Raw genomic sequence first — 26585 nt, 5'->3', positions numbered from 1 at the left:
CATTTTTGTGACATCTTTCACAGAATATTGAAAAAAAAAGGTTTTATAACAACTTGCAGAACATCACAGGGTACAAAGTAAAGAACCTGGTGTGTGAGGTTCTGCACTTTAAGTGCATGCAGCGCAAAAAACAAAATGGATCAGAGGCAGTTACATACCAACATATCAAACATTTTTTAGTTGGCAGCTAGAAAACTGAAAGTACGGGAACTTAGAAGAATTCAAGCCATGTGTTTGTTTAATGAAGAGTTAACAACCCGGAGCCAGTTTTGTCATTCACCGAAATGTTGATGCTATGTTGATCGGAAAGATTTCCTTGTTCATGAGATCATAATGATGAATCATAACTGCATGTTAACCAAAGAAATGTTAGGTCATGATATTGTGTCAAACTTTGTTTCATGAAATTAGAATATCTGGGACTCTGAATTGTGGGTGGGGGTGAGTGGGAAGATCCACAGGAAGTTGGGACTCACCTACTTGAGTATCCATAAGCAGATGTGTCAATAAAAAAACTATAATTATAGTCTGTTAACACATAAGGAAAACAACACAACTCATTACACCATAAATTATTTGTTTATTACAATAAAATGAAATGTTAACATATTCAGTCCTCTGTTTCGAAGTTTTTTTTTTTTTAAAAAAAGGTATTGTCCCAATAAAAGATAAAAATTTCAATGTAAATCAGAAATTCATTTTTTTCCAAATCTTTTCAAATATATTCCTGAGGACAATAGCATTAAACAGCATTTAAAATTTTAACCTTTAAATTTTCCCTTCTTTCATTTCAATTCAAAAACAAATGAAGCAAGCAGTTCTTTCAGCACAGGTTGGGCACTGATCAGAGATCTGTGATGTTTGGTGAGAGAATTCAAGAGTTGTAGTTGTCTTGTAAAAGTGCACTGGTTGTAGATTGGAACATGTTTCTGATTGAAAAGTGTTGATCACACTTCTGGCAACAACAAATCAAACACAAAGTTATTAAAATAAAAAGTTTAATACAAGAAGTGAAAAGGGGAATCTATGATGACAAAGTTGATTTTCCCCTGAAGATACTGAAAAATGCAGTCATACTGCATGAATAGAGTAAAACACATTGCAGCAGAAACGACAGTGTGTATTGACAGGTGAGTTGTGTTTGTTCAGACTTGTCATCACTAATAATAGCTGCCTCTGTGATAATCGGACAACAACAGTAAGTTGTAATGATTATCAGGAAATGTATTCCTGATTCAAAGAACATGTTTTACATTTCAGCATATAACTTGGTGATAATAAACAGTTTACTACACTGTACACTACTGTTTTAGAAAAAAACTGTTGTGCACTCGTGCTTCAATTCGTGTATAAAAGAAATTTGTATATTTTTCCTTTACTCTTTGGCCTTTGAAATCAATCCAAATCAAAGATCGATGTTCAAGTAAAGGTGAATACCTCCCTGGGTACTTCTTACAGTGTACTGTGTTTAATGAAAATGTACAACACTAATATACAGTGAAATGATGTGGGATTTGTGCTTTGTCCTGGTCCAACTTTATATATTTCCAAATCTTTGAGTTTTTGACATTTTATTTGAACGTAAAACTCCTACAGCGTGCATTTCACAGCGTCTCAAATGTATTAAATATGAATGTCTAAGTGTGTAATTTTGATCATGAGCAAATACATGTGCTTCATCTACTATAGGTTGAACAAGCAAGTAAGTGAAGGCTTGAACATCACGCTGAGAAAACTTGAAAATTGCAAATAATCGTTAGTTTTATGGCACTTGACCCAAAACCTCATTGAACTAATCACTACACAGCAAAGGATCATCCATACAGATATGACATTCTTTAACGCTACATGTGCACACTACGTGGGACACTAAAGAACCTGAGGATGCCAGCATACTGCTATCATCGTAAACCTGCAAGGAAGAGGATGAGAAACTGAGCCTTTGTCAAAAAGTGCTTTCCAAAAGGAGTGCTGTCTTTTCAGAAAATCTGAATCAGAAAAATTAAAGGGGTTAGATTGTATCATGAAAGCAAAATAAGTGTCATCTGGTTTTCAATTATTTTTAGTATTGTAGACTACTGCATTGTACTGTAAACAGTGTTGAACTATGTTTTTGTCATGCTGATCTGTTTCTGTAGAGACATTTCTCAAATTGCGTAAGATTGGAGAGACATTTATATTTAAAATGGATTCCCCCTAACCCACAAAAACTGGCAGCAAATTCTTAGGGCAGGTAGAATAACGTGGATATTTCACAATGCCTGTCAAAAAAGATCAGAGTGAATTTGACAGCATTATTCTAAATAATGACCTGAAGAAAAGGTTTCCCATCAACTCTTAATGAGGAGTGCAGCCTTATGTATTTTTCCTCTCACAGAGTCCTTGTTTTCAGCCCAACTACATATGTATACACATATGTGCTCCAACTGTGCAGTGTCCTTCTGGACCTTAATCATCCCTGAATGCTTTGACCACAAAGTCAGTGCCTGAATCGGTCGAGTCAGTTGGTCAGTCAGTCTGTGCCGTCGTACATTTTAGTCAGTTAAAATATAGTTCTTTTGTTAGCATGGAGACCACGCAAGGAATCTGCTTCTTCTCACTGAAACGTGGGTCTTCAGACCAGGACTCAAAGCTCGTGGCCACCATGTAGTTCACCCGTGTCAAAATCTGCATAATCTCCAACTGTTTGCCAAACTCGTTGAGAACGTTGCAGAGTGCTTGGACAAACCACGAGCCACGCCCAGGGTTCCTCCATGAGTAATATCCTGGTAAATTAGTATGAGTCAGCACATGAAACTTGGCACATTGATAAAGCCAGCACAGACACAATAGAAATGATAACAGATACCAGCAAATTCAATTACCTGGTACAGTGGAATAAGCAAACAGGAAATCTGCCTCTACGGGGATCTTGTGTCTTGGGTTAGCATCTGTCTCCAGGGTATCGTTTGGCGGACCTGAATCTGTCTGTATACCATCATCAAATTCGGAACCCCGACAAGCCTGGTGAAGCAAATGAAATGACATTTCATTGTGATCCTGAGTAGCTTTCTCAACGAAGACCTGGTGAAGCAATTAAAAATTAACTGTTTTTAAAAGCTCATAAAGGCACAATTTTACACAACAACTTTCATCTCTCTGTGATAGAAAATTATTGATAAAATAGTTATTATATATTTTGCCATTCAAGCACTGGGTTGACATTATACTTGACATACATATCGTAAGTTAACAATGAAGAACTCATATGATCACATTTTTCAGTAACGCTGCATTTCAATTACATATGTTGTCAGAACTTTGTACCTGGATGAAGAAGAGCTTTGGCTTTCCAACTAAACTTTTGCACATATCTCCCCTGAACATTGACGTCATGGTCTTGATGGGCATGGCCCCATCTGTTCCGTAGATCATCCCCTCTTCACCGTGGCTCAGCAGGACACAGGCAAAACAGGAGCTGTCGCTATGGTCTTCCTCTGAGGCTGATGTGCACACACAAACAAACACTCATCTCTTAGTTTGGCTGCAAGATCAATTAACATCTAAATAATTAAATAATTATAACAAAACAATAATGACTGGAATTTGAATTCAACCAAGCCATTAATAGCTGTAGCAAATGCCACTGTGTGCTAGATTGAGCTTCTAATTTCACTCCGGGGATTATTAAAGCACAATGCACCCTTGTTCCTCACGGTTAATGCATTCCAGAAACCACATGCGATTAAAGAATTTTGCAATAGAGTGACAAACTATTTATCTTATTATATACGAAAATTTAAACGTTTATGAACCCTTCCCATACTGATATTACACCACCTTCTATCTGTATTACCTTTTTCCACACTCTTATTGACTGTTTAAAGCACTTTTGTGTCTCACGGAAGTCTGAGACTCACCAAACATAGCGCACTTCCGGATGCCATCAGCCAATTTAATGCGTGTCTGGTATCACGTGACTGCCTACCAAAAATCCACAATGAGTTGAAGTCGCGACCGTTAATGCGCGAATTTGTAGGGTGCACTGTTTACTAAATAAATAAAATAAAAAAAATAAAAGAATACTTGCAAAGCTAACAAGCTTTGAACAGTGTCCAAGTAAAGATGGAATTTCCAAGATCAGCGGTTTGATTCCCGCTCCTACCCAGCCACCCAGAGTGTGAGCTGACAGCGGGAGGTCTTAGCTCACCTATTGAACACTGCTGAAGCGCCCTTGAGAAAGGCACCGCACCCCTTTACAAGTTGCTCATTTGGGTACACCATGAAGGAGCTGCCCACTGCATGCTTACCATCCCTTGTGTTTCGTCTAATAGTTCGTGCTGTACTCTCTGATGTCCTGCCTGTGTTACCCTGCCTGTGTTGCCCTGCCTGTGTTGTCCTGACTGTGTTGTTCCGCCTGTGTTGTACTACCTGTGCTGTACTGCCTGTTGTACTGTCTGTGTTGTACTGCCTGTTGTACTACCTGTTTACCGTGGGTCAGAGGACTGCAATTTCATCTGTGCTGTATGTCGTGCATATATGGCACACTTGACAATAAAGCTGACTTTGACACTTACAGGCCCCTTGTATGTTACAAGGCCTGTACACAACATATATATATATATATATATATATATATATATATATATATATATATATATATATATATATATATATATATATATATATATATATATATATATATATAATGTGTGACTAACAGTACTAACTAAAGTGTGCTCTTAATTTCCCTTAATAAAGTATATAAAATAAAATATAAAAACTAACAACACATTGCCTTGTGATCTAGATCTAGATCATCCAGAAAACCAGCAAGTTAACTTAGAAGTTCCCTGATCAGACACAAACAATGCTTGAACTTTTGGACAAATTGGTGTCCATGTCAAGATCATTTGTAAAATTTATTTTACAATTGCACCACCTGCTGTCTGACTTGAGCGGATGAATATTATGACAGACAGATAAAAGTGAAAAAAACAACAACTATATTACATCTTTCTTTATTTCCAAAAGTGTTTTTTAATGACTACAAGGCTTTAAAATTTTGATAAAACTAATGTATGATTTTACTGTTTTTTTCTTTTTAATTAAACAGTTATGATGTTATTAATAAAAACATTAAAATTAACAGTTTGTTTAATTATTACATTGTACTATTGGAAAATCTCAATCCTTGTGTACACTTCTACCGTATATTCTGTTATCACTTTTGGAATGCAAAAATTTTCTTGAAGCGCATCCCAGGGATGCACTACTTTCTTGAGGTAAAATGAACTCTCATGAGGTAAAGAATCATTCACTTCATTGAAATGCTAAAAAGTTTTCTCCATGAACCAGTAGTAAAAGATTATTATGTACCCAAGACAAGAAGAGAGCTGTGATAAGCCAGAATGACAGAAAACCTCAGTACTCACCCTCTCTGAGCAGACGCTCCATTTTCTCACATGTCTGATCATTGTAGATGAAGACATCAAAGCCAAGGCTCTTGAAGCATTTGAACAGCTCCCCAGCGTCTCGGTCAGTGCCGTTGCGTACATTCATCCCTGTCGAGAGAACCCATTTTAACTAATCTTAAAGCACAAACACGAGCGGTATTTCAATCAGGTCTAGAATTTGTTATATATTTGCTAAAATATGTTTGCTGTACCTGTCTTCTCATCAAAGTTTTTGTTATTGATGATGATGCACTTTCCCACTCTTTGGTGGCTCATCTTATACTGGAATGTTGGTGAAACGAGTCTGTAATGGCTTTCAGAAGAGTAGTCCTGCTCCCGCGTCTGGCCATCCTTATTCTTCTTGCTAATCAAACAAATTGAAACAAATTATAGAGAAAATTTGACATGCATGGTTAAAAATTAAACTACCAAACTTGTCTTTTAAAAGAGTATTACACATGCAGACATAAAATAGTGGATTGGCATTTAAAAGTTCAGAACATACTTTATTCGGTACATTCAGATGACTAATAGGTGACTATATTTGTGAATGGTCTGAGACCGATTTGAGATTTGATTCCAAAACTTTTAAAAGTAGAAAAAATACACAAAATTGTACAACAATTAGAATGGAAATTACACAGCCAAATCTGAATACTCTGAAGTTTTTCAAATACCAATTACATTTTCTGAAATATTAGCTTTTACCTTGCATGACTAATTCGAGACAGCTTAAAAGTTTCTAGAATATGTTATTAAATCTTTCAGAACATTAACTGAGTAAAATGTCTCAGCATAAAATTACTCTATTAACATAGACAGACACCAAGCCTTACAATGACAGACACATTAAACTGAAAATGGTCTGAACCAATACATACATTGTCAAATAAGGCATTAATTTCACAGCCAAATCTGGTTGCAGTAATCCACCGTTGGGTTAAAAATGAAACTACAACATTTTCACCTGTCATAGATGCTAAAAAATCATAATCCTATTAGTGTGGATTCAAAAAGAAGAAATCTTCGGAGAGAGACAATTCTCACAGACCCATCTATCAAAAGATTCATCCAGATAAGCTAAGCCAAAAACAACCTTTTGGGGGCTCAGAAAATCCAGGCTTGTTCTAGAAGAGCCTAGTCATCATGTTACTCAAGCACAGGAACAATACAGAGCAATGCACACCAACAGTCTCATGCACCTACACTCACTGGGACCCCAGCCATTTTCTAATCAACATGTGATCCAGACCTTTTTAGAGCCCCCTCCCACTTCCAAATTGTGCCATCACATTGTACCAAAACAACTGTGACTAAGGAGCTACAACTCTGTTTTCATGTGGTCATAGCAGAAAGAGGAGCAGTAAGGCCTATGGTGTTGAGGAATATGAGGCAGTTGTGTCTAGCTTACCTTGGTTCGTCATTAAGTGCTACGCCACTCTGCATCTGAAATACGTTGATTTTGTCTTTTTTTTTTCCCCCACAAAAAAAAGAATGTTTTTCCAGATCTGGTAGCCTAAAGATTTGGCTGTATGCTAGGAAACTGACATGCTCTCTGTGCTGGATGGACACCTGAATGGGCAAGCAAGCGCTGAGGACAGGGGCGGTGCAATGCGAGCCCCCTGAGTCAGCAGCCTGGACACCACACCAGTGCTTTCTAAAGGCCTATTCAGACAAGGCCCCTGTGCCTCGCGCCCTGCTGAGGTCAGACAGGGCAACAAGTTGCTCCTCTGCTGACAGGTACAGAATTCACCTGTGCTGATATCCATACTGCAAGTATAAAGCACCGCAATTTTAAGGTTGGATGCACAAGAAGTGGTGCAACCAAAAAAAACAATGTATATGTTAAACTACCGCATAATGCAACATATAATTTAAGAGGAAGAGAATGAGTTTTATGTAATAATTAAAAACAGGATCCTCATCCCATCACTTCCTACCAATCTCTCGTTCTCTCTCTCACTCCACACACACACGCAGGCACGCGCGCACAGACACACACACACACACACACACACACACACACACACACATTACAGAACAATCTATAATTATCTAAATGTCAAGATCACTGCATTATAACGAGGAGTAAAAGAGCACTATTTTAAGCATATTTTTAGAGTTACATATATCCTGAAGCACAGTATAAACCACTGAAATGAGATATTACAAAAAGAACACTCATCAAAATTTGAGAACCCTCTTAGATACCTCCCAGATGGTGGTGTTAATCTGGCACGTGGTGCTAATTTCTGTGATTACTGTATCTGATATACCCGATTTAACTGGCAGCCTGACATCTAGTTTCTCTGACTCTACAAGATGGTGAGCCGTTCTGAAGTGACTTAAATCCTCCGGCAGCAGGTTGTTCACATGAAGGCCAAAGGGATGACTCTATCAGCCATAGCAAGCCAAGTTGGTTGTTCCAAATCTATGATGTCAAGAATATATTGTATTTTTACAATGTCACAAACTCATTCAAGTTGCCCATGAAGGCTGGTCGTCCATAAAAGGCAAAGGCAAAAAGAGGACAAAATAATGCAAAGGGTCTCACTGGATAATCGTTTCGATCAGATCTGGAGAACTGGAAATGTTAACCAGTTCAGCGCTGAACAGAGTAAGTATCCGTCTCGTCATACAGTGTCTCATCATTGAAGAGCATTTGGGCTGAAGGCCCCCTCTGCAGTGATCTAAACTCTCATTTGGAGAAAGAATCAAAAGGCTATACTATACTTTGCAGAGAAGAATGTTATGTGTACAGAGGAGAACTGGTCCACAGTTCGCTTAAGTGATAAAAGCATGCTTCATTTATTAGCGTCCAATGGAAAACATGTTTTTCAACAAACTGAGGCAAGACTGAACCCATGGTGTGTAAAAAAGTCAGTAAAGCAGTTCCTTGAAACTTAAAACACTGAAATAATGAAATGGCCTGCCCTACCTCTGATCTAAACCAGATACAGAATCTCTGTAAAATCCTTGACGACAAGGTCATGGCCAAGAAACCCACTACAGTCATTGAACTGTTGAAGAGACTGGAAGAAGACTTGACCAAGATCACATCAGAGCAGTGTGAGAGACTCGTGATGTCTTGTGGCCACAAATTTCAGTACACTTCCTACCAATTGCTGACTGTTGTAACCTTCAAAAAAGTTAGTTGAATCATTTTCCATGCTACAGTCATTGTTGTTCTCTAATTTTGATTGTTGTGTTTTCTGCAAAATAAGGAGTCTGGTTTTGTTGAAATGCCTTAGTTATTTTGTAAGTAACTGTTCTAGTAGCATAGTATAGCCACAACAAAAAAACCCTTCAACTTTTAAGCAGTGAAATTTATGTTATTTCAGAAAACTATCAACTGTTTATAAATCTATCTCTAATTTTGATCTCCAGTGTTTATATAAAAGCAGGGTCTGGGGGAAAAAGATTATATATATGATATGTAGTATATGTTCCCCAAAGGTTTACAGTGCCACCATGTGAGTCAGCATGGAATAAGCAGAGACTACTCTCATTTCAGTTACTCACACCTTTAAATAACAAAATAGGATGTATTCTTTGTCGCAGTTACCTGACTTGAGACCCATATAAAACCCCAGGTGGGTAAACTTGGGCATATTACAAAAAATAGTGTTTTTCTCCTATGGAGAACAGGATAAGATTCCTCAGGCAAACAGCAAGAAGCTGGTATCTGGCAAAGTATCGTGTTTGAATTAGGCCATAGCAACAAAACTGTGATCCACAAAGTACTGAAGCCACTTGTTAATGAAGGGTTGAATAATTTCGAGACTCCAAGCAGTGAGACACTTTGTGAAATATTTGGCAAAACACCCGTAATATCTATTGTATTTATTTAAACAGGTCTTCTTTGACATGCTTATGAGCAGCTCGTAAATAGTGTATTTACTAACTATGATACAAAATAGGAGTGGAATCACTTTGCTTCTAACTACACACTAGAGGTTAAAACAGTAAAATGACCTTGAACAGTAACAGAGGTGAAAATGGGAACTAAAGCAAAAGAGTGAAAAAGCGGTGCAGAACTGTCATGTCACCCATATATGCCTTTACATGGCTTTCTCAATACAAAACAAAATCAATTTAATTAGATAAGATGGCAACAATCAATCACAAACTATCTAAATGTTGATCCACAGATGATAGATGTCATCATGTGGATAGTCAGTAGGAAGGAACTAATAATAGCAGGGTAACTCCATGGTATTCTTACATATAGTCAACTTGAATGAATATTAAGTGAAATCTGATTATTCTGTATCCGTCTGTAAAACAAACTAAGTAGCTGTAACTCAAAGTAGTGAAAAGGACGGGCACCTCCCAAACAGTAGAAACCTTCCTCTGCGGTCAGGTTTTGCGTCTGTGTTGTCTGCAACCAGGTCCCCTTCTTCTGCCCCATCTCTGAGTTCAGTCGGTTCGTCTGCTTTTCGAGCCATCTGCAGCTACAACACACATGCTTAACGTGATGTGTTTGTTTATCACGCTGTAAGTGCAGATGTGGCTGCTACGGCTAAAAGAAATCGGTCAAACACTTCACTGTAAACACAGCTATCAGTCAACACCTCCCAGTCGCACGTTTAGTCAGCTCTTAAGCAGCTTGAACTAAATGTTGGTAATATTTGCTTTAACTAATAAGTAGTAGAGCGTTTATTTTTTCCATGGTAACTACTGTTCATTAATTTAGCTAGCTTAGTGTATGATTAGCAAGTAGCGAAATAAAAACGTAATTACCTCAAAGATATCGCTATTCTTTTTCTAGTTATGAAAGAAATATGTAAGAATGAACTTACTTGTCAATATTGGTGTTTTATTGTACGTCAGCCTATCTTTTGAAGAGGCTTTACTGTAACGAATAAAACAATCTTCCCTGAGTTTCTGCTCCGCTGAAAACTTCAGAAAGCGAAAGTACTTTACGATGTTTCAAGTTTCTGAGCTGCGTGATGACGTCATACCGTACGTCAGTCACATCCCCTACTTTTCATATGCATACGTACGACAACATCTCATTTAATTAAAACGACAAGTTACTTCACTAATGTATACTGTTCTCAGCTGTGGACGATTTAGACTCTTAAATTTAATATTAAAAAGATAGTTATCATGAAATATCTAAAATCAAAGACAAATATCACAAATGACCGAATTGAAGCTGTTTACTATATCAGTAAGAGTAGGGACAACCCAATAGAGGAAAACACCATAATCTTATCTGATTTTTCTTTACAATTTTTTTTATTACTTACATGTGATTCAGAATCTTGGTTAATTGTATTTATCATCCTTAGATAAACATGTGTCTTCTTCTTCTCCTTTCGGCTTTGCATTGTCATTATAGGCATACTTTTTAATATCAAACCAATCCAATTCTTTATGTGTTGATGTAAACAACAAATAACGAATTGGTGTCATAACACTGTCATGTAGATCTGACAATGTTATGACACCCACAAACACGTACACACAAAGAAAATAAATGACCATAAAGTTCAGATTTTTTTCTACATGTCAAGATACTTAGGCAATGAAACAATTTTAGACTATGTGCTACTATTTCCCAGTGTATCATGCTTTTCATGTCATAGCAAGATGGCCAAAGTTGAACCAGCAGTCCCACTCAGTATCATGACATATATATAGTGACATCTGAACTCTGTGACTCTCTCTCTTCCTGTAAACAGACAGCTGGTATCCACCAGTCCCAGAGCATGGTACATGGAAGGGGGTTGGTTCATCATGGGACATGGTGTCAAATAAGAGAGGCTTTCAAAGTGACAGTCATAGAGCTAAGTTTGCCCCCAACAGATTCAAACTACTAGAGCTTTCTGGAAGTCGCTGCTTGTTCTTCTATGTAACTGTTATCTGCTTGATTTACCTGACTGTTGTTTTTAGTCAATATTTCATAATAATTCACCCTTTCTGATAATTTTCCTTAAGACCTTTTGGGAAAGGACAAGGATTCATCATGCAGTCCTGTGCCAGGTGTGGTTTTGTGGTCTACCCAGCTGAGAAGATCAACTGCATCGATCAGGTAACACAATTATTGTGATCACAAGAAAATCATGACTAAAGTTTCAGCAAAGCTTTAATCTTCGACATCAATTCAAGACTTTAATCAGCTTTAAAACAGCAATGAAGTCAGTCACTAGATTTAATAGATTTTAATAAACTTCATGCATAAAACATTTAGCAAAGTGTAAACTTTATTATTAGCTGAGACATTTGTAGGCCTTTTACATTAAAAGTCAGTTTCAATCTACTACAATCAAATACAAACTGTTGATCTCAATATGTTTCATTTCAAACTAATTGTGTATTAACACAGAGAAATTTAAGTCGGCAAGAAAGTTAGTGATTATGTTCTGGTTTCACTGATTGATGTGATGTTATTACTTGTGAAGCAGTTCAGATTAAAGACCATGCTGTGATTGCTGTATTTATTTTGGGTCCCGTACAACTGAAGATATCTTCTTGAGGGAACACTAGTCCGATCTGTCGTTTGGAACTTCAAGCAGTCTCCACACGAATTATTTCAGCTCAGATTTAGTGTGTAGTTTTTAAGACCTTTCTTAATTGAATGATTTGTCTTTTTCTCTGTCAGAACTGGCATAAAGCATGTTTTCACTGTGACGTCTGTAAGATGGTGCTCACTGCCAATAACTTTGTCAGCCACAAGAAGAGGCCATACTGCTCTGTGTAAGTAGGAGAAGAACAACTTTATTTATAAGTATTAATCTCCAGCTCCACGAAGTTAGATTATTATTTGAGCATGATCCCAAATCTGAGGGGCATTTTTGTGTGAAAATGATCCCTCATTCAAGAATTGAAAATTGGTCATAAAAATGACTACCTTTTTTTTTTTTTTAATCTCATCCCTCCAGACACAATCCACGGAACAACACATTCACAAGTGTCTATGAGACACCCATCAATATCAATGCAAAGAAGCAAAGCAAGGCAAGCAGTGAGGTAAGATGATGTCATATGCAAAAGCAGACAAGCAGAAACATGAGACAAAATATTTCAACCTTGAGCTCTGTCAAGGTTTATTGTTGGCAGGGTGACGTGAGTGACTTTCTATGGGTTTTACTATGGACATTGGTATTCAGAGTGGTCATTGTTTTTGTTTAAATCATCTTTACCGTGACTGATACATCCAGATCCATAATTAGTGTGACAAGGACAGTGACCTCTGATGACCCCTTGGATAACTTGGATCTGTTAACCCACAAACGCAGTGGGGAAGCTCCAGTTCTGAGCTTCCAATTCCATTCCTGAAGCAGATGTATCCATTACTATTAGATAATAAAGGTCCCATTCCTCTTTAACGGACAGAAAGAGAAAAGACTGATGGCTGCTCTGAGCCATGTGGTGACGGTAGTGGTGAGGAATGGAGTGCTGTTCAGGTTATTTCTGTTCATCCGACAGAGGCAAGAGACACCCCCTCTACTTAGCCCACTTTATGCTTCAAGGGCTAAAATTATACGTCAGGAATAACAGCCTCCCATCCTTTCCTCTCCTCTGCACTGCCACCTGTGCCTGTCTGTCTGTCTGCGTCTGTCTGTGTCTACAACTTCATGCAACGCTCTCATGCTTATATAAGCAATTGCCTAGCAAGCTCATCAGCTACTGTAATGTGTGACTGGAGAGCTAGATGATTTAACATCTCCTTATTTAAAATGGAATTGGCTTTAGATGATACTTAATGACTGTCTACCCTGTCCAAAGAAAATTTATAGAACAGTTTTGTTTCAATCTCCTTGCTGTTGAGAGTTTGATTTGAAAAATTCTATGTTTGGCTCATGAAAAATTTTGATAGAAAACAGTGTCACATATTTAATGTTAGCCCTGCACAGTTATTCTAATATTAGTTCTGAACATTTTCATTGGCCAACAGCTCAGTTTCATAACTCAGCGTTCCATTTTGGATTTTTCTTGGAACACATCAGTCATTAATGAAGTTCTAATATTATCCCGCCATTTTTAAGTATGCATGATTGGGTTGCTTGACGAATAGAGTTACGTTTGTCTTGGTGCATCCAAGGTAGTAGGTGTAGGTGTGTAGGTAATATCTGGGAAATGCATTTTCTTATTGGCGAAGCGGGTGCTTCAATCACATGTCTACGTGTGCTGGCCTTGGCTTAACGCTTCTGATCTATGTGCATTTGTAGCTGAAGTATCGTGAAGACGGTGAGCGCTTTTTGTCCACCTTTCACCATGACATGAGGTCCATGGAGCTGGAGAGGGCTCGCCTAGCCAATCAAATGGCCAGCCAGGTGAGCTCCCAGTTACAACTGGCCATAGCACCCAGTTAAAGGGAGTTCCAGCTCAAATTCTTACCTTCCGTGAAAAACGTTGTTTTGCATTAAAGAAATCTGTTAGAGCTGACGAGATTGCTATCTCATGTCTTCCTAATTAGTGTTAAGGGGGATGATCAAACAGTAGATTTTAAATGATTTGACCATACAGGACCAACATTAAATAAATTATTTTAAACTGTTGCTAGAATGCACTGTTTGATATAAAAGCTTGTCATGTGCTTTGTTTGTACTTTTCTGTTGTGTAGATAGTAGACGCCATTAATGTCTGCTAATCAAATTGCCACCCCTTGCAGTCATATTCAAATCAAGGATAAGTAAAGCATATGCATATTTAACACCATCCCAAATCTGTCTGTTTGAAATCTGTCTTCCATATCCAAACAGGCCTTTCAAACTCAGTCTGAGTTCTCACAACAGCAGACATGGCACTCTGGCATGGTGACCAATCAGAAAATAGTATCAATGTCTCAGGCCCAGAAGACAATCACTGGTGTGAGTAGGATATTTTACTTCAAAATACAATATTGTTTTGTGAAATTCAGTGGCACTGATGAGATTGTATAAAAATAAGTTGGGAATTTTATCATATGGGTAAAATTCCTTAATTCATGATTCAATTTTGTGTTTTTTCATTAGATGCAGTGTACAGAGGACTATGAGCAGACTGAAGGAAAAGGCAGCTTCCCTGCCATGATCACACCAGGTTACCAGGCAGCCAAACAAGCCAATACTTTGGCTAGTAATGTAAGTTGGTATAGTTTCCCGTTCTTACATCTTTGTATACACCTTATACTAAAACTCAAACGTCTCTGATTTCCATGAGGCAGTCCCTTTTTGGGAATATGTGTCTCTGTGGTTGATGCTTTTTCACGCACCTAAGTTTTTCATGACTTGTTTGCTTTCAGCTGGAATATAAAAAAGGACACGAAGAGAGAGTTTCTAAGTACACCACATTTGTCGACCCCCCAGAGGTGCTTCTGGCCAAGAAACAAGGACAAATTGTTAGCGATGTAAGATGTTTTTCATTGAGGCTTTTGTGATCGCTATGTTTTAATGTGATTTATATGACTAGCATGTGCTTGGGTCATTATTTCCCTTCCTCTAGTATGCCTATACAGAAGAGTATGAGCAGCAGAGAGGCAAAGGCAGTTTTCCTGCACATCTTACACCAGGATACAAGGTGTCAAAGAAGGCCAGTGAGCAGGCCAGCGATGTAAGCAGACAATGATAATATTTAGACACATTAATACAAACAATATTCCACATCCATTATCATTACTTACTTTTTGTGTCCTAACAGATAAAGTACCGTCAGATGTATGAGCAGGAGATGAAGGGTAAAGCCAGCACTGAGGCAGGAATTGCTGAAGCAGATCAAGCCAGAAGAAACGCTGAGAATTTCAGTCAGGTAATCACTTGTTTTAGGGTCATCGGACTAATGCAAAAAAATCATGTAAATTGTGTTTTGGAAATCCAGCACCCAAGGGTGGAGTTTTAGTCTCATTTCAAGGTTGCAGCCCAAATTGTCTTTAGTTAAAGACGAATGAATGAAACTTCACAATCAATTGAAATAGTATTAATATGAATGGGGCACTATCTTATAGGATTACCATAAGCTATAAGCTTTTTTTAATACTGGGTAATGCCCTATGATGTATTTTTGATCAGATCCTGTATGTTTTTATGAATTAAATTAAATACATGATCATATTTTTACAGTTTGCCTACACTGAGGAGTATGACCAGCAACTAGGCAAAGGAAGTTTTCCTGCAATGATCACCCCTGGTTATTATCTTGCAAAGAAAGCTCAGGAAAATGCTAGTGATGTGAGTACAAACATTACCATGACTTGTGTGCCTCATGATATCTCACTCAGCTCATCTCAATTTTAATATTGAAGTATTTTGAATGATGGCCTGTTGTTGAGTTGCTCTGTGAACTGGTTAAAAATGCTGTTAAATATGGGAACGTCAGACTTATCCATCATCTGACCATGTCATCGCTGGGGACGGAGTCTATTTTGTCATTGTTTAAACTTTCAACCCGGACTAAATCAGACCAAGAATGTGTCTACTGCTAATCCCCTGACCCTGCAGAAAGCCAACATGTTTTGCCCAGTATACACTCAATCACCTTTTGTCCTTTTGCAGCTAAAATACAAGAAGGACCTGAACAAAATGAAGGGTACTTCACACTTCCACAGCTTGACATCTGAGGACAATCTGGCCTTGAAGAATGCCCGAAAGATCAACAAGATTGTCAGTGAGGTATGCTTGTCAGACATCCATTCAGCACACTTCTAACTTATCTATAACTCCAAACAGGAAATTCAACAGTGTTTTTGTCTGAAATCTTTGATGAATAACATTTTTCTTTAATAGTATTGCTTGTCAGTTAAATTCAGAAAAAGCATTTAAATTTTCAGTCGACATAAAGACTTCCTGTCAAGAAAAAGTACTTCAACATGTACTATTCTGACCCTTGGTAAAATGGCATGTAATTATGGCCTATCAGCACCTATTCTGAGTCTTCACTAAAAACTATGCTGAGAGATGATAATACTGTAATAATGTTCTGGTTTGATTTGTATGTCTGAAGGTGAAAAATATTCCCCTATGTGGAATTTTATTGGTAAAGGGAGTGACAAGTTAATGCTCACGTGCCATCAATGTTAACCTCACCAAAGCCTGACAATGACATTTTGCTTCAGTGACTAGGTTGGAGTGTCGGTAATGTTGACTGATTAGTGGAGGGCATTTTATATTTAGCAGGTAACATGGTGACACAGTAGATCAACTGTTCAACAACGATGAAAGAGGTTTCAAAAGAACGATGACACCAATCAGCTGCTGTAACTGTTTATTTTTTCTAACAGGTTGAGTACAAGAAGGATTTGGAGAACACCAAGGGTCACAGCATCAATTTCTGTGAGACGCCACAGTTTCAAAATGCAGCTAAAGTAGCCAAGTTCACAAGCGATGTAAGTGTGACACAGCATTATAATTTAATGCTCAAGTTCCTCTTGACCGTTAAATTATAATGACAGTACATGTACTATAAGGCATAACTCTGCAACATTATGTCATATATCAGGAACCTGCTAAGTAAATTTTTTTTATTAATTTCTCTATATTTTTAAAAGAACAAATATAAAGAGAAGTACACCAGCAATATGAAGGGTCACTATGAGGACTCAGGCATTGATAAGAGGACCATGCACGCCATGAAAGCCAGGAAGCTGGCTAGTGACGTAAGATCTTTTTAATCATGAGCTCACCACTGTGTTGACATGCATTTTAAAGATTAATGCAAAATAATAATGTTGTACTATGATTTCAGATTTCTTACAAGCAAGGGTGTGAACAGGACCAGGGTGAATACAACTACCCAGCCACCCTGACACCAGGATACAAAAGCCAAAGGAAACTGGACCCGCTCAAAGATGTGAGCATTCTCAAAACTCATTTTCAGTTATATGCAAATTACTTGAAAACTCTCTCATGTTGGAGATGTATTCATTATTTATTAGAATATAATGTACATATTTGTATGAATGCAGAAAAACTACAGGCAACACATTGACCAAGTTAAGTACAGTCCAGTGACGGACACACCTGAGATTGTTTTAGCAAGGAAAAATGCTCAGCTTATCAGCAAGGTGAGGAAAAATAGAAGTGACTCTTATCATTTTCAGCTTCATACTAATTAATTTATTTACTTACTTTGAAGATTTAATTTGATTTATTTAGATGTTCTATCCTCATGTCTTTTTAGCAAAATTATACATCGAACTACGAAAAGACCAAACATCAGTACACGCTATCCAGTGACCTGCCTCAGATTAAACATGCTAAAGCCAATGCTTCCTTGTGCAGTGATGTAAGTTAACACGTGGCAACTTTCAAATGTGCACATTCACCTTTAAAGTATGCATGCAGACAAATGAGTTTCTCCACATGGCCTTCACATTCTTCGTGTCAATTAATTATTTCAGATTAAATATAAAGAGGAGTGGGAGAAAACCAAGTCCAAAGCCTGTGATGTTGGAGTGGAGGATTTGACTGTCAAAGCCGCCAAGGCTTCCCGTGACCTTGCTAGTGATGTAAGCTAACATACTGTACACTCTCATTCACAAGGACGAGACACATGTTGTGATGCTGTTAGTGTTTGAGTAGGAGATAAATTAATTGGGTATATGCTTTAGATTAAATACAAACAAACCTACATGAAGGACAAAGACCAAGCAGTGGGGATCAACGTGAGCGATTCCAAGACCCTGCACTCTCTTCAAGTGGCCAAGATGAGCAGTGATGTAAGCAGCAGTCAGTTTTTTTCACCCATATTTTTTTTCTCCTCATATGAATACTGATTCATGTATCATACATCATGCAGCATTCGCTCTCAAACATTCAGCGCTGTTTTTCTGTTATTTTCTATCACCACCATAAGATTGAGTACAAGAAGGGCTCCAAGGAGAGCCAAGCCAACTATAGTCTTCCTCACGACATGATCAACCTCAGTCATGCCAAAAAGGCTCAGGCCCTTGCCAGCGATCTGGACTATCGCACAAAACTGCACGACTACACTGTCATGCTTGATGACATCAAGGTCCAGCAAGCCAAAAAGGCGTATTCCCTGCAAAGTGAGGTAAGATGTAGGAAGAAGGAATGACCTTTATTTAAATGATATCAACTAAAAATTATTTGGTGCTTTCCTTTTAACTGCACCATAGAACCAATACCGTTCTGACCTGAACTGGATGAAAGGCGTTGGCTGGGAGACTGAAGGGTGTATGAACATTGCCCAGGCCAAGAAAGCCGGAGACCTGCTTAGTGACGTCAGTACAAGTACATAGGATTGTTCATATTTGTTTAATTTGTAAATGTAAGTTTACATTATATGACACACTGTTCTACTGCTTAATTACAGACTAAGTATCGTCAGAAGGTAGACAGCATCAGGTTCACCCAAGTTGCTGATGATCTCTTCATCAAACACGCTAAGAAGAGTCAAGAGCTGCAGAGCGATGTAAGATCTTTTCCTGTAAAGCTGAACTCATGTAATTAATTGCAATGCCCTCTCACACCACACTGTATGTCTGATTCTGATCTTTAGCTGGCGTATAAAGCCGATACAGAGCAGATAATACACCAGTACACCATGACAAAAGAAGAGCCTCTTTTCAGACAGGCAAAGGCTAATGCTGAGCTTCTCAGTGGGGTAAGTTCAAATTTATATTATGTAAAATTAAAGTAGTCAACTATCAACATTATATAAAGATGTCAAGCTGTTTCCTTTATGTTGTTCGGATCTTAGCCATTAAATTTATTTCCTAATGTTATGATGATATATGCCGCATATCTAATTTTAAGCCCGACATTAATTTCAGAAAGTTTTATTAATTACAGATAAGGTTCAGATGATTTGTTGCATGTTTGATATGTTTTTTAACTACAACAAAAAAATTGATGGAAGTGTCTGTTTTGTCAAACTGGTCTTTTTGAGACGTGTTTTCATAATTGCTTTGTTTCCACAATTTCTGTCTGTAGGAAGGCAAGAAAGTAATGCAGATTTCTCCTTTTTTTGTTTTTTGTTTAGAAAGTCTACAAGAGTAACTGGGAAAAACAGAGGGAGAAGGGCTTTGAATTGCGTCTGGACTCTCTTTCCATACTCACCGCTAAAGCCAAAAGAGACCTGGCCAGTGATGTGAGTTATTCTAAATTAAGTCAGCCAAAAGACAATTTTCAATAATGTATGATATATTTTAATTTGGTTAATGGCAGATAAGTACATACAAAAAGAAAACAGTTTGTATTACGTGATAAATTCAGCTAGATTAATGGACTGGCTTCTAAGTAAAATCACTAATATCTCCTCGTAGGTCAAGTACAAGGAGGAGTATGCCAAAAACAAAGGCAAGGTGATTGGTATTAAGTCGGTCAGTGATGATTCTCAGATGGCCCACTCTGCCCTGGCGACCAAACTGCAGAGTGATCGCAACTACAGAAAGGACTATGAGGACACTAAGAACAAATACAGGTGGGATGCATGACATTGATGGAGCAATTTCACATTTCTATCCAGTTTTGGGCCAACACTGTCAAAAGAAGTTCTCGCCTCTTCTTTTTTTATTTTATAGGAAACTAGAGATCACTGGCCTTAGTTTTTTGTAACACTGAAACAAAACTCTACATTTACTTTGTGAACTTAATCTCATCTCCAGTGTCAATCTGGATATGCAGAACATCAGCCATGCCAAAAAGGCTCAAGACCTGGCAACCGAGACCAATTACAGGACTTTCCTCCACAAGTACACAACTCTGCCCACTGACATGAATGTCGCCTGGGCTAAGAAGGCCTACTGCCTGCAGAGCGATGTGAGTGTCGCTGCATGAAATCAAATATAATTTGTCTTACATAAGTAAAAAATAACTGAAAAAGAAATGCTTTGTATGTCTGTATGCAGAAACAGTACAGGTCAGATCTGAACTGGATGAAGGGTGTCGGCTGGGAGGCTTCAAAATCTCTGGATGTCCAGCAGGCAAAGAAAGCAGGGGAGCTGGTCAGCGAGGTAACGTATGACACGGAATACATTAATTATCTGCAATGAGCTGCAGGATGAGGGATGGAGTAGATGGCAATATTGAATTAAAAAGAGTTGCCTTTGGCATGTTTAAATTCACATCCACAACAACATCTTTTTTTTTAACTTTATAGTTTCTTCATTCATGAAGGTCGTATTAGAACTCTGGTGTAATTTAAAGCAGTTCACATCCAGTATGAAATTAAGATAGATTATGTTAATTAATTCAGAGCTATGCTGGAGGATAACAGAATAAGACTGTGTGCCTGGACTGGAAAGCACATATCCGGTTTTATAGTTGTGGCCAAAAAAGTATTTAAAGGATGACAGGCCATTTCTAAACCCAGGAATGGGGTTCATGTCTCTCTCTCTCTCTGTTTCTTTCTCTCTCTCTTGTGTGTGTGTGTGTGTGTGTGTGTGTGTGTGTGTGTGTGTGTGTGTGTGTGTGTGTGTGTGTGTGTGTGTGTGTGTGTGTGTGTGTGTGTTTGAGTGTGTGTGTGTGTGTGTGTGTGTGTCTGTCTGTCTGTCTGTCTGTCTATTTATGAAGCCATTGTGCCCTCTACTGTTCAACAAACACACATACATGATATTTTCTGATTCATATTACTCTGACAGTCACTCTTGTTATTTTGATGCATTTTCTTCTCCTAATTTAGAAAAAGTACCGTCAGAATGTGAGCGATATGAAATTTACCAGTGTCGAAGACACACCAGAAATGATCCAGGCCAAAGCCAGCAACAAACTCGCAATAGATGTGAGTTCACCTGTCTTTTGTGCTTGCTAATATTTTTTTCAAATGCACGACATGTAATTACACATTATTTACATGTTTACAGCACACTAAATATGAATTGTTTGAATACAAGAAGGAATATTTGCTTTTGTACTTACAGAGGTTGTACAGGGAGGAGGGTGAAAACATGAAGCACAGCTACACTCTCAGTGGGGAGCTGCCGGAGATGGTTCAGGCCAAGCTCAATGCCATGAACATTAGTGAGGTCAGATCACACATATATCCATTAAACAGCCAAAAAAATCAGTCAGTGACATTTCTGCTTAAAGAAATCCCATATTAATTTGAGTTTATTTCTCGGCTTTTTATATTTTCAGAGCTGTTACAAGGACTCTTGGATGAAGCTACGTGATGGCGGCTACAAGCTCCGTCTGGATGCCATTCCTTTCCAATCTGCCAAAGCATCCGCAGAGATCCTCAGTGATGTGAGCTTGCAGCTTATGCAATGCTTATGCAATGCTTATGCACATAACATGCTTATTCTCTTTCGTATTTCATGTTATGTATGAAATTTATATCTGAACTGTAGAGGTGACATGAAAAAATTCAAGTAAAACATACACACCAAATTCTCCTTGACTGCAGTTCAGCAGACCACTTATGTGTACATATTATGCACTTTGAAATTATATTTGATTTACTGATGAATTAAAACGTTTGACAGACCTGTCTTTGCTCATCATAAATTCAAAGTGACTTATTTTTCCTTGTAGCAAAAATATAAAGCAGAATTTGAGAAGACCAAAGGGAAGATGATTGGGCTGAAGGGGCTACAGGATGACATCAACATTGCTCACTCCGTCCATGCCAGCAGGCTGCAGAGTGATGTAAGGGCTTCTTTAAAATTAATTCAGAGACAAAAAATTTAATTACTGTATATAATAGATTCAGTACATTCTCATTCCTGTGTTACTCTTCAGATTAAGTACAAGCAGGACTCTGCCAATGAGCTCTCGAAGTACCGCCTCTCCATGGACATGATGGAGGTTGCTCATGCGAAAAAGGCCCAATCTCTGGTCAGTGATCAGGACTACAGACTTACCCTCCATCAGTACACCTCGCTGCCTGATGATATGAAGGTGCAAGCAGCTAAGAGAGCATACGCTTTGCAGAGCGAGGTGAGACAGTCAGCATAGAGCTGCAAACAGACCATTAATGTAGTGTAACAAACAGTGCATTGATTTAAGCATGTATTTTCATGTGTATGTTTGTTATAGCACATGTATCGCTCAGATCTGAACTACCTGCGTGGTGCAGCGTGGATTGCAACAGGTGCCCTGCAGATTGAAGGCTCTAAGAGGGCAACAGACCTCATCAGCGATGTAAGACATCTTATTAAGTCTTTATAAATTTTATTTTCTTCATGTTTTGGTCAGTGTGCACCGTTGGCAATATCTAGAGCTGAAAAAAGTCCAATGACCAGTAACTTGTATCCGAATATATAAGTTGACATTCTATTGTGATTTTGATTTCCTTTTTCAGAAAATAAACGAGTGACTTTAATTACGGCCAAATTCACAAAACCCGACTATTGTTTCTATTGAACAGAAAAAGTACCGCCAGCAGCCGTACAGCTTCAAGCACACCTCCATCATTGACTCCCCAGACGTTGTCCATGCTAAGCTCAGTGGACAGGTCACAAATGAAGTGAGACAATAATTGTATTATTCCAGCTCTGCTTTGCCATATGGTCTTTTTTTGTTGATTTTTATTTTCAGAATTAAGCTGGGTTTAAGAATGATTTCTGTGTGTTTTATCCTTCAGCGTTTGTACAAAGAGAAAGGGGTGAATGACCGGCACAATTACACCATAACAACTGAGAGACCAGAGATTACACAAGCAAAAATAAATGCAGCCAACTTTAGTGAGGTAATGGTCTATGCAATATACATATCTTTGACCCCACCCCCCCTTTGTCATAATGATACTTTTTTTTGTTTATCTCACAACTCCAGATCAAGTACAGAGAGTCCTGGAACACTCTCAGGGCTCAGGGTTACAAACTCACCATGCAAGACATCCCCTTTCAGGCAGCCAAGACTTCAACAGGCATCGCAAGTGATGTAAGTTCATACTAGACTTTAAAGCAGTATTAATGTCTGATGCAGATTTATATTTGTCCAAAATATTCACTAAAAGAGAGACTACATGAATGTACCAAATGCATTTAAGACTGTAATGCAATTTACTTCAAGCCACAATTTAGTATCCAAATGCAATAAACCATGAATCGTATTTCTTTTTTTATGCAGTACATCTACAAACAAGATCACTTACTCGATAAAGGGAAGCACATTGGGGTCAAAAGCATCTCTGAGGACCCCCATCTCATGCACTGCTTGCATGCGGGCAAACTAGCCAGCGACCAGGAGTATCGCAAGGATGCACTGACAGCCAGTGGGCAGTATCACCTCACCCCAGACATGATTCACCTGGTGACGGCTAAGAACGCTCAGGCCCTGGCCAGTGAGCAGGACTACAGGAAAAGACTGCATGAATACACAGTTCTACCTGACGACATGAAGGTCAAGTGGGCCAAAACAGCTTACAACCTGCAGAGCGAGGTGAGAGGTGTGGGTGAGAAAATGACCTGAGGAAGAAATGGATGTTATTAATTTGACTCTACTTGAGTGATGCATTTTATTACCTTTTGTGTAGAAACTCTACAAGTCAGACCTCAATTTTATGAAAGGAGTGGCCTGGGATGGTGTTGGTGCACCGCAGCTGGAGTCAGCTAAGAAGGCTGGACAACTTATAAGTGAAGTGAGTACATGTGGAAATTGGTCTCAGATAGAAGTCATGTCCCAAACTGAACACAGAATGTAGCCAGAATGAAAACACTGAGGTCACCAAATGTGTATCTTATCAGCCTAGAGACCTAATATGTTTTCTCTGTATGAACATATGTTATTATTTTTTATGTCGTACTCAGTTTGATGCTCCTACAGACTGTTAATTGGTTTCAATAGCTCCATAAGCAATCACATTTTTCATTTATATAATAATGTTTGATTACAAAAATAATTTTATCTCAGTGAGTCTTTCACAGGTATTTTTTTTTCTGTTTTTATTTTAACGTCTATGTGGCATTTAGCATTTTTATGCAGAACCAAATTAAAAACTGGAGCTCTCTCTTCCAAATCCAATGTGCATTTGTTGTATTTACTGAATATGACAATGAGGCATTTCATTCATGTTTGATCATCCATCGTGCAGAAGAAGTATCGCCAACTGCCAGACAGCCTGAGGTTCACGTCTGTGGCTGACTCTCCTGATATCCTCCATGCTAAATCGAGCTATCAGCAGTGCAGTGAGGTGAGACAAAAAGACAGACATATTTCACTTTCACTTGTATAAGACATTACTGATTCTGCTGTATTTTATCAACGACTGTAAAAACCTTAAGACACTTTGGAGGTTTTGGGATCCTAATTTTAGTCCTGATCTTGTCCTCATGCTGCAGAGGCTTTATAAATCCTCCAAGAATGAAGACATGCACAAATATACGCTACATCCAGATGATCCAGACTTTGTCCGAGCAAAGATTAATGCTCAGCAGATAAGTGATGTATGTAAACTTCTCAAAATCTTAAAAATAAGCTGCTATTAATAATAAAAATGATCTTCATAAACCTGGATGAGTTAACAACATGTTCTCTTCTTCTTTGCCCATGAAGAAAGTGTATAAGTCCTCGGGTGAACAAGTGAAGATATCAGGCTATGACTTGAGACTGGATGCCATTCCTTTCCAAACTGCCAAGGCCTCTAGAGAAATCGCTAGCGATGTGAGTTCATTTAGTTCAGTTTGAAACAAGATTTGAATTCCTGCACTTCCTCAAAAAGTATTTGAAGCTCAATTTACAAATATCCATTATATATTTTTTACAAGATGTGCATCAAAATGTGGTGAAAAAAACCTTCCATCTCTCCTACTTAATCCTTGATTTTTATTCACACAGTGAAATGCAGTAAAATTTAATGTCCACTTTTTATTGCAGCACAAAAATGATTTGTGAACATAATGGCTGAAAGCTTTGCTTGTGCATTCAAAATATATTAAAATTAATCCTGTGTTTTCCTCCAACAGTTCCGCTACAAAGAGTCACACCTGAAGGAGAAGGGGCAGCAAGTGGGGCTTCGCTGTGTGGAAGACGACCCTAAGATGGTGCACTCTCTGGCGGCCAGCAAACTCCAGAGCAACCTGGATTATAAGCGTCAGTCCAAAGAGGAGCGAGGTCATTACAAAATCCATGCTGACCAGCCAGAGTTCCTGCTGGCCAAAAAGAGTCAGGCTCAGGCCAGTGACATCACCTATCGTCATAAGCTCCACGACTACACCTGTGATCCTGAGCAGCTCAACGTCAAACACGCCAAGCAGGCTTACAAGCTGCAGAGTGATGTAAGTTACAAGAGCATCAAAAACTAAACTACAGAAAGATCTGATGGATATTAAACGAGAGTTTTCTGTTGAACCCGAGGTAGGACCTTATTGAGGGGTAGAAATAATGTCGGTGTTTTTTGGCCCCTGATCAAAAGAAAAATAATATGAGCACTTACAAAACTGTACGTACACAGTTTAACATGGATGAACCACTCTATTTGTTGCTCTCTTGTGTTACAGGTGAACTACAAGTCAGACCTGAACTGTATCAAAGGAGTGGGCTGGACCCCTCCTGGATCTCACAAGGCCGAGCTCGCCCGTCGCGCTGCAGAGCTGGGGTTTGCTGAGGGAGTCAGCACCGATGAGGCTATTGCAAGATACCAGCACATGATGATGGTGAGGAAATGTTGGATTTTGTGTTGTATATGAAACAGTCCACACATACTTTTAAAACTTGTTGACGTTCTCCACATCCTTCTTTAAGCTGCATTATCAGCAGCAGATGGAGCAGCAACTGGAGCAGCAGCAGCAGCAGGTGGAGACCAGCCAGGAGATTAAACAAGGTGTCAACATGGATGCCATGGAGGTCCTTCACGTCAAGAGGAAGAAAACTATCCAGACGGTCCAGAAACAGTCCACCACCACCACAACCTCATTCAAATCAATGGAGAAGAAGTCCAGCACCTCCTCCTCCTCCATTTCCTCATCAGCTGCTCACCAGAATACAGTAAATAAAACCAAAGCTGCTATAGACGAGGCGTAAACCAGATGAGTTTGTTTAATCAATTAAAAGAAGTCGGAAAGTGTCTGTATCGATGAAAAAACTATTGTGACTCTGGAGTTACATGAGATGCCATGTTATTGACTAACAAAGCTATTGAAATGAAAAAAATGGTGTTTAAATATGTTCAGTGGGGATAATGCATGTTGAACTATGCCAGGACTTGTAAAGTTGGTTAAAAAGATTGCTAAAGTATGTGACAAGCATGTAAGAAATTCAGAAAGAAAATCATTATTTTCAAATTCATGTCAGATCCTTTTTGTAATTTTGTAGAAATTTA

At 38.4% G+C, this 26585-nt stretch overlaps 2 protein-coding genes across 4 annotated transcripts; one reads left to right on the top strand and one right to left on the bottom strand.

Annotated features, from left to right (window-relative positions):
• Nucleotides 1-576: 576 nt before the first annotated feature.
• casp7 (caspase 7, apoptosis-related cysteine peptidase) lies at nucleotides 577-10372 on the bottom strand. Of its 2 annotated transcripts, none has more exons than XM_068305752.1 (7): nucleotides 10238-10372; nucleotides 9765-9889; nucleotides 5648-5799; nucleotides 5415-5543; nucleotides 3307-3482; nucleotides 2865-3063; nucleotides 577-2765 (listed from the first exon to the last, which is right to left on the bottom strand). In XM_068305752.1, the coding sequence occupies exons 2-7, from the start codon at nucleotides 9881-9883 to the stop codon at nucleotides 2539-2541; spliced, it is 1002 nt and encodes a 333-aa protein (XP_068161853.1). In that variant the 5' UTR covers nucleotides 9884-9889; nucleotides 10238-10372; the 3' UTR covers nucleotides 577-2538. The 2 variants fall into 2 exon arrangements, with proteins under 2 accessions (XP_068161853.1, XP_068161854.1); XM_068305753.1 differs by having other exon boundaries at nucleotides 2865-3003.
• Nucleotides 10373-11235: 863 nt separating this feature from the next.
• On the top strand, nucleotides 11236-26504 carry nrap (nebulin-related anchoring protein). 2 transcript variants are annotated; one of them, XM_068305902.1, is made up of 43 exons: nucleotides 11236-11475; nucleotides 12046-12140; nucleotides 12326-12413; nucleotides 13616-13720; nucleotides 14150-14257; nucleotides 14402-14509; nucleotides 14671-14775; nucleotides 14871-14978; nucleotides 15066-15173; nucleotides 15485-15592; nucleotides 15917-16033; nucleotides 16642-16746; nucleotides 16909-17016; nucleotides 17106-17210; nucleotides 17326-17424; nucleotides 17541-17645; nucleotides 17761-17868; nucleotides 17971-18078; nucleotides 18216-18413; nucleotides 18499-18603; nucleotides 18696-18794; nucleotides 18882-18986; nucleotides 19365-19472; nucleotides 19648-19805; nucleotides 19990-20143; nucleotides 20233-20337; nucleotides 21006-21104; nucleotides 21244-21348; nucleotides 21461-21568; nucleotides 21857-21970; nucleotides 22064-22261; nucleotides 22361-22465; nucleotides 22692-22790; nucleotides 22908-23012; nucleotides 23099-23206; nucleotides 23396-23707; nucleotides 23802-23906; nucleotides 24360-24458; nucleotides 24607-24711; nucleotides 24821-24928; nucleotides 25231-25542; nucleotides 25765-25920; nucleotides 26009-26504. In XM_068305902.1, the coding sequence occupies exons 1-43, from the start codon at nucleotides 11410-11412 to the stop codon at nucleotides 26285-26287; spliced, it is 5403 nt and encodes a 1800-aa protein (XP_068162003.1). In that variant the 5' UTR covers nucleotides 11236-11409; the 3' UTR covers nucleotides 26288-26504. The 2 variants fall into 2 exon arrangements, with proteins under 2 accessions (XP_068162003.1, XP_068162004.1); XM_068305903.1 differs by lacking the exon at nucleotides 13616-13720.
• The last annotated feature ends 81 nt before the right edge of the window (nucleotides 26505-26585 follow it).

This window comes from Antennarius striatus, chromosome 21 (genome assembly GCF_040054535.1).
Source record: "Antennarius striatus isolate MH-2024 chromosome 21, ASM4005453v1, whole genome shotgun sequence".
Classification (NCBI taxonomy): Eukaryota; Metazoa; Chordata; class Actinopteri; order Lophiiformes; family Antennariidae; genus Antennarius; species Antennarius striatus.
This window is presented reverse-complemented; position numbering and strand designations above follow the sequence as displayed.

What these genes read in the sequence shown, in the direction of transcription:
- nrap (XM_068305902.1), top strand. Translation starts at nt 11,410, where the DNA reads ATGCAGTCCTGTGCCAGGTGTGGTTTTGTGGTCTACCCAGCTGAGAAG. An exon ending in ATGCAGCCAACTTTAGTGAG is followed by an intron (nt 23,013 to 23,098) that starts GTAATGGTCTAT and finishes TCACAACTCCAG; the next exon opens with ATCAAGTACAGAGAGTCCTG. An exon ending in CAACAGGCATCGCAAGTGAT is followed by an intron (nt 23,207 to 23,395) that starts GTAAGTTCATAC and finishes TTTTTTATGCAG; the next exon opens with TACATCTACAAACAAGATCA.
- casp7 (XM_068305752.1), bottom strand. Translation starts at nt 9,883, where the DNA reads ATGGCTCGAAAAGCAGACGAACCGACTGAACTCAGAGATGGGGCAGAA. An exon ending in AGGTTTCTACTGTTTGGGAG is followed by an intron (nt 5,800 to 9,764) that starts GTGCCCGTCCTT and finishes TTGTTTGATTAG; the next exon opens with CAAGAAGAATAAGGATGGCC. An exon ending in GGAGCGTCTGCTCAGAGAGG is followed by an intron (nt 3,483 to 5,414) that starts GTGAGTACTGAG and finishes TGTGCACATCAG; the next exon opens with CCTCAGAGGAAGACCATAGC.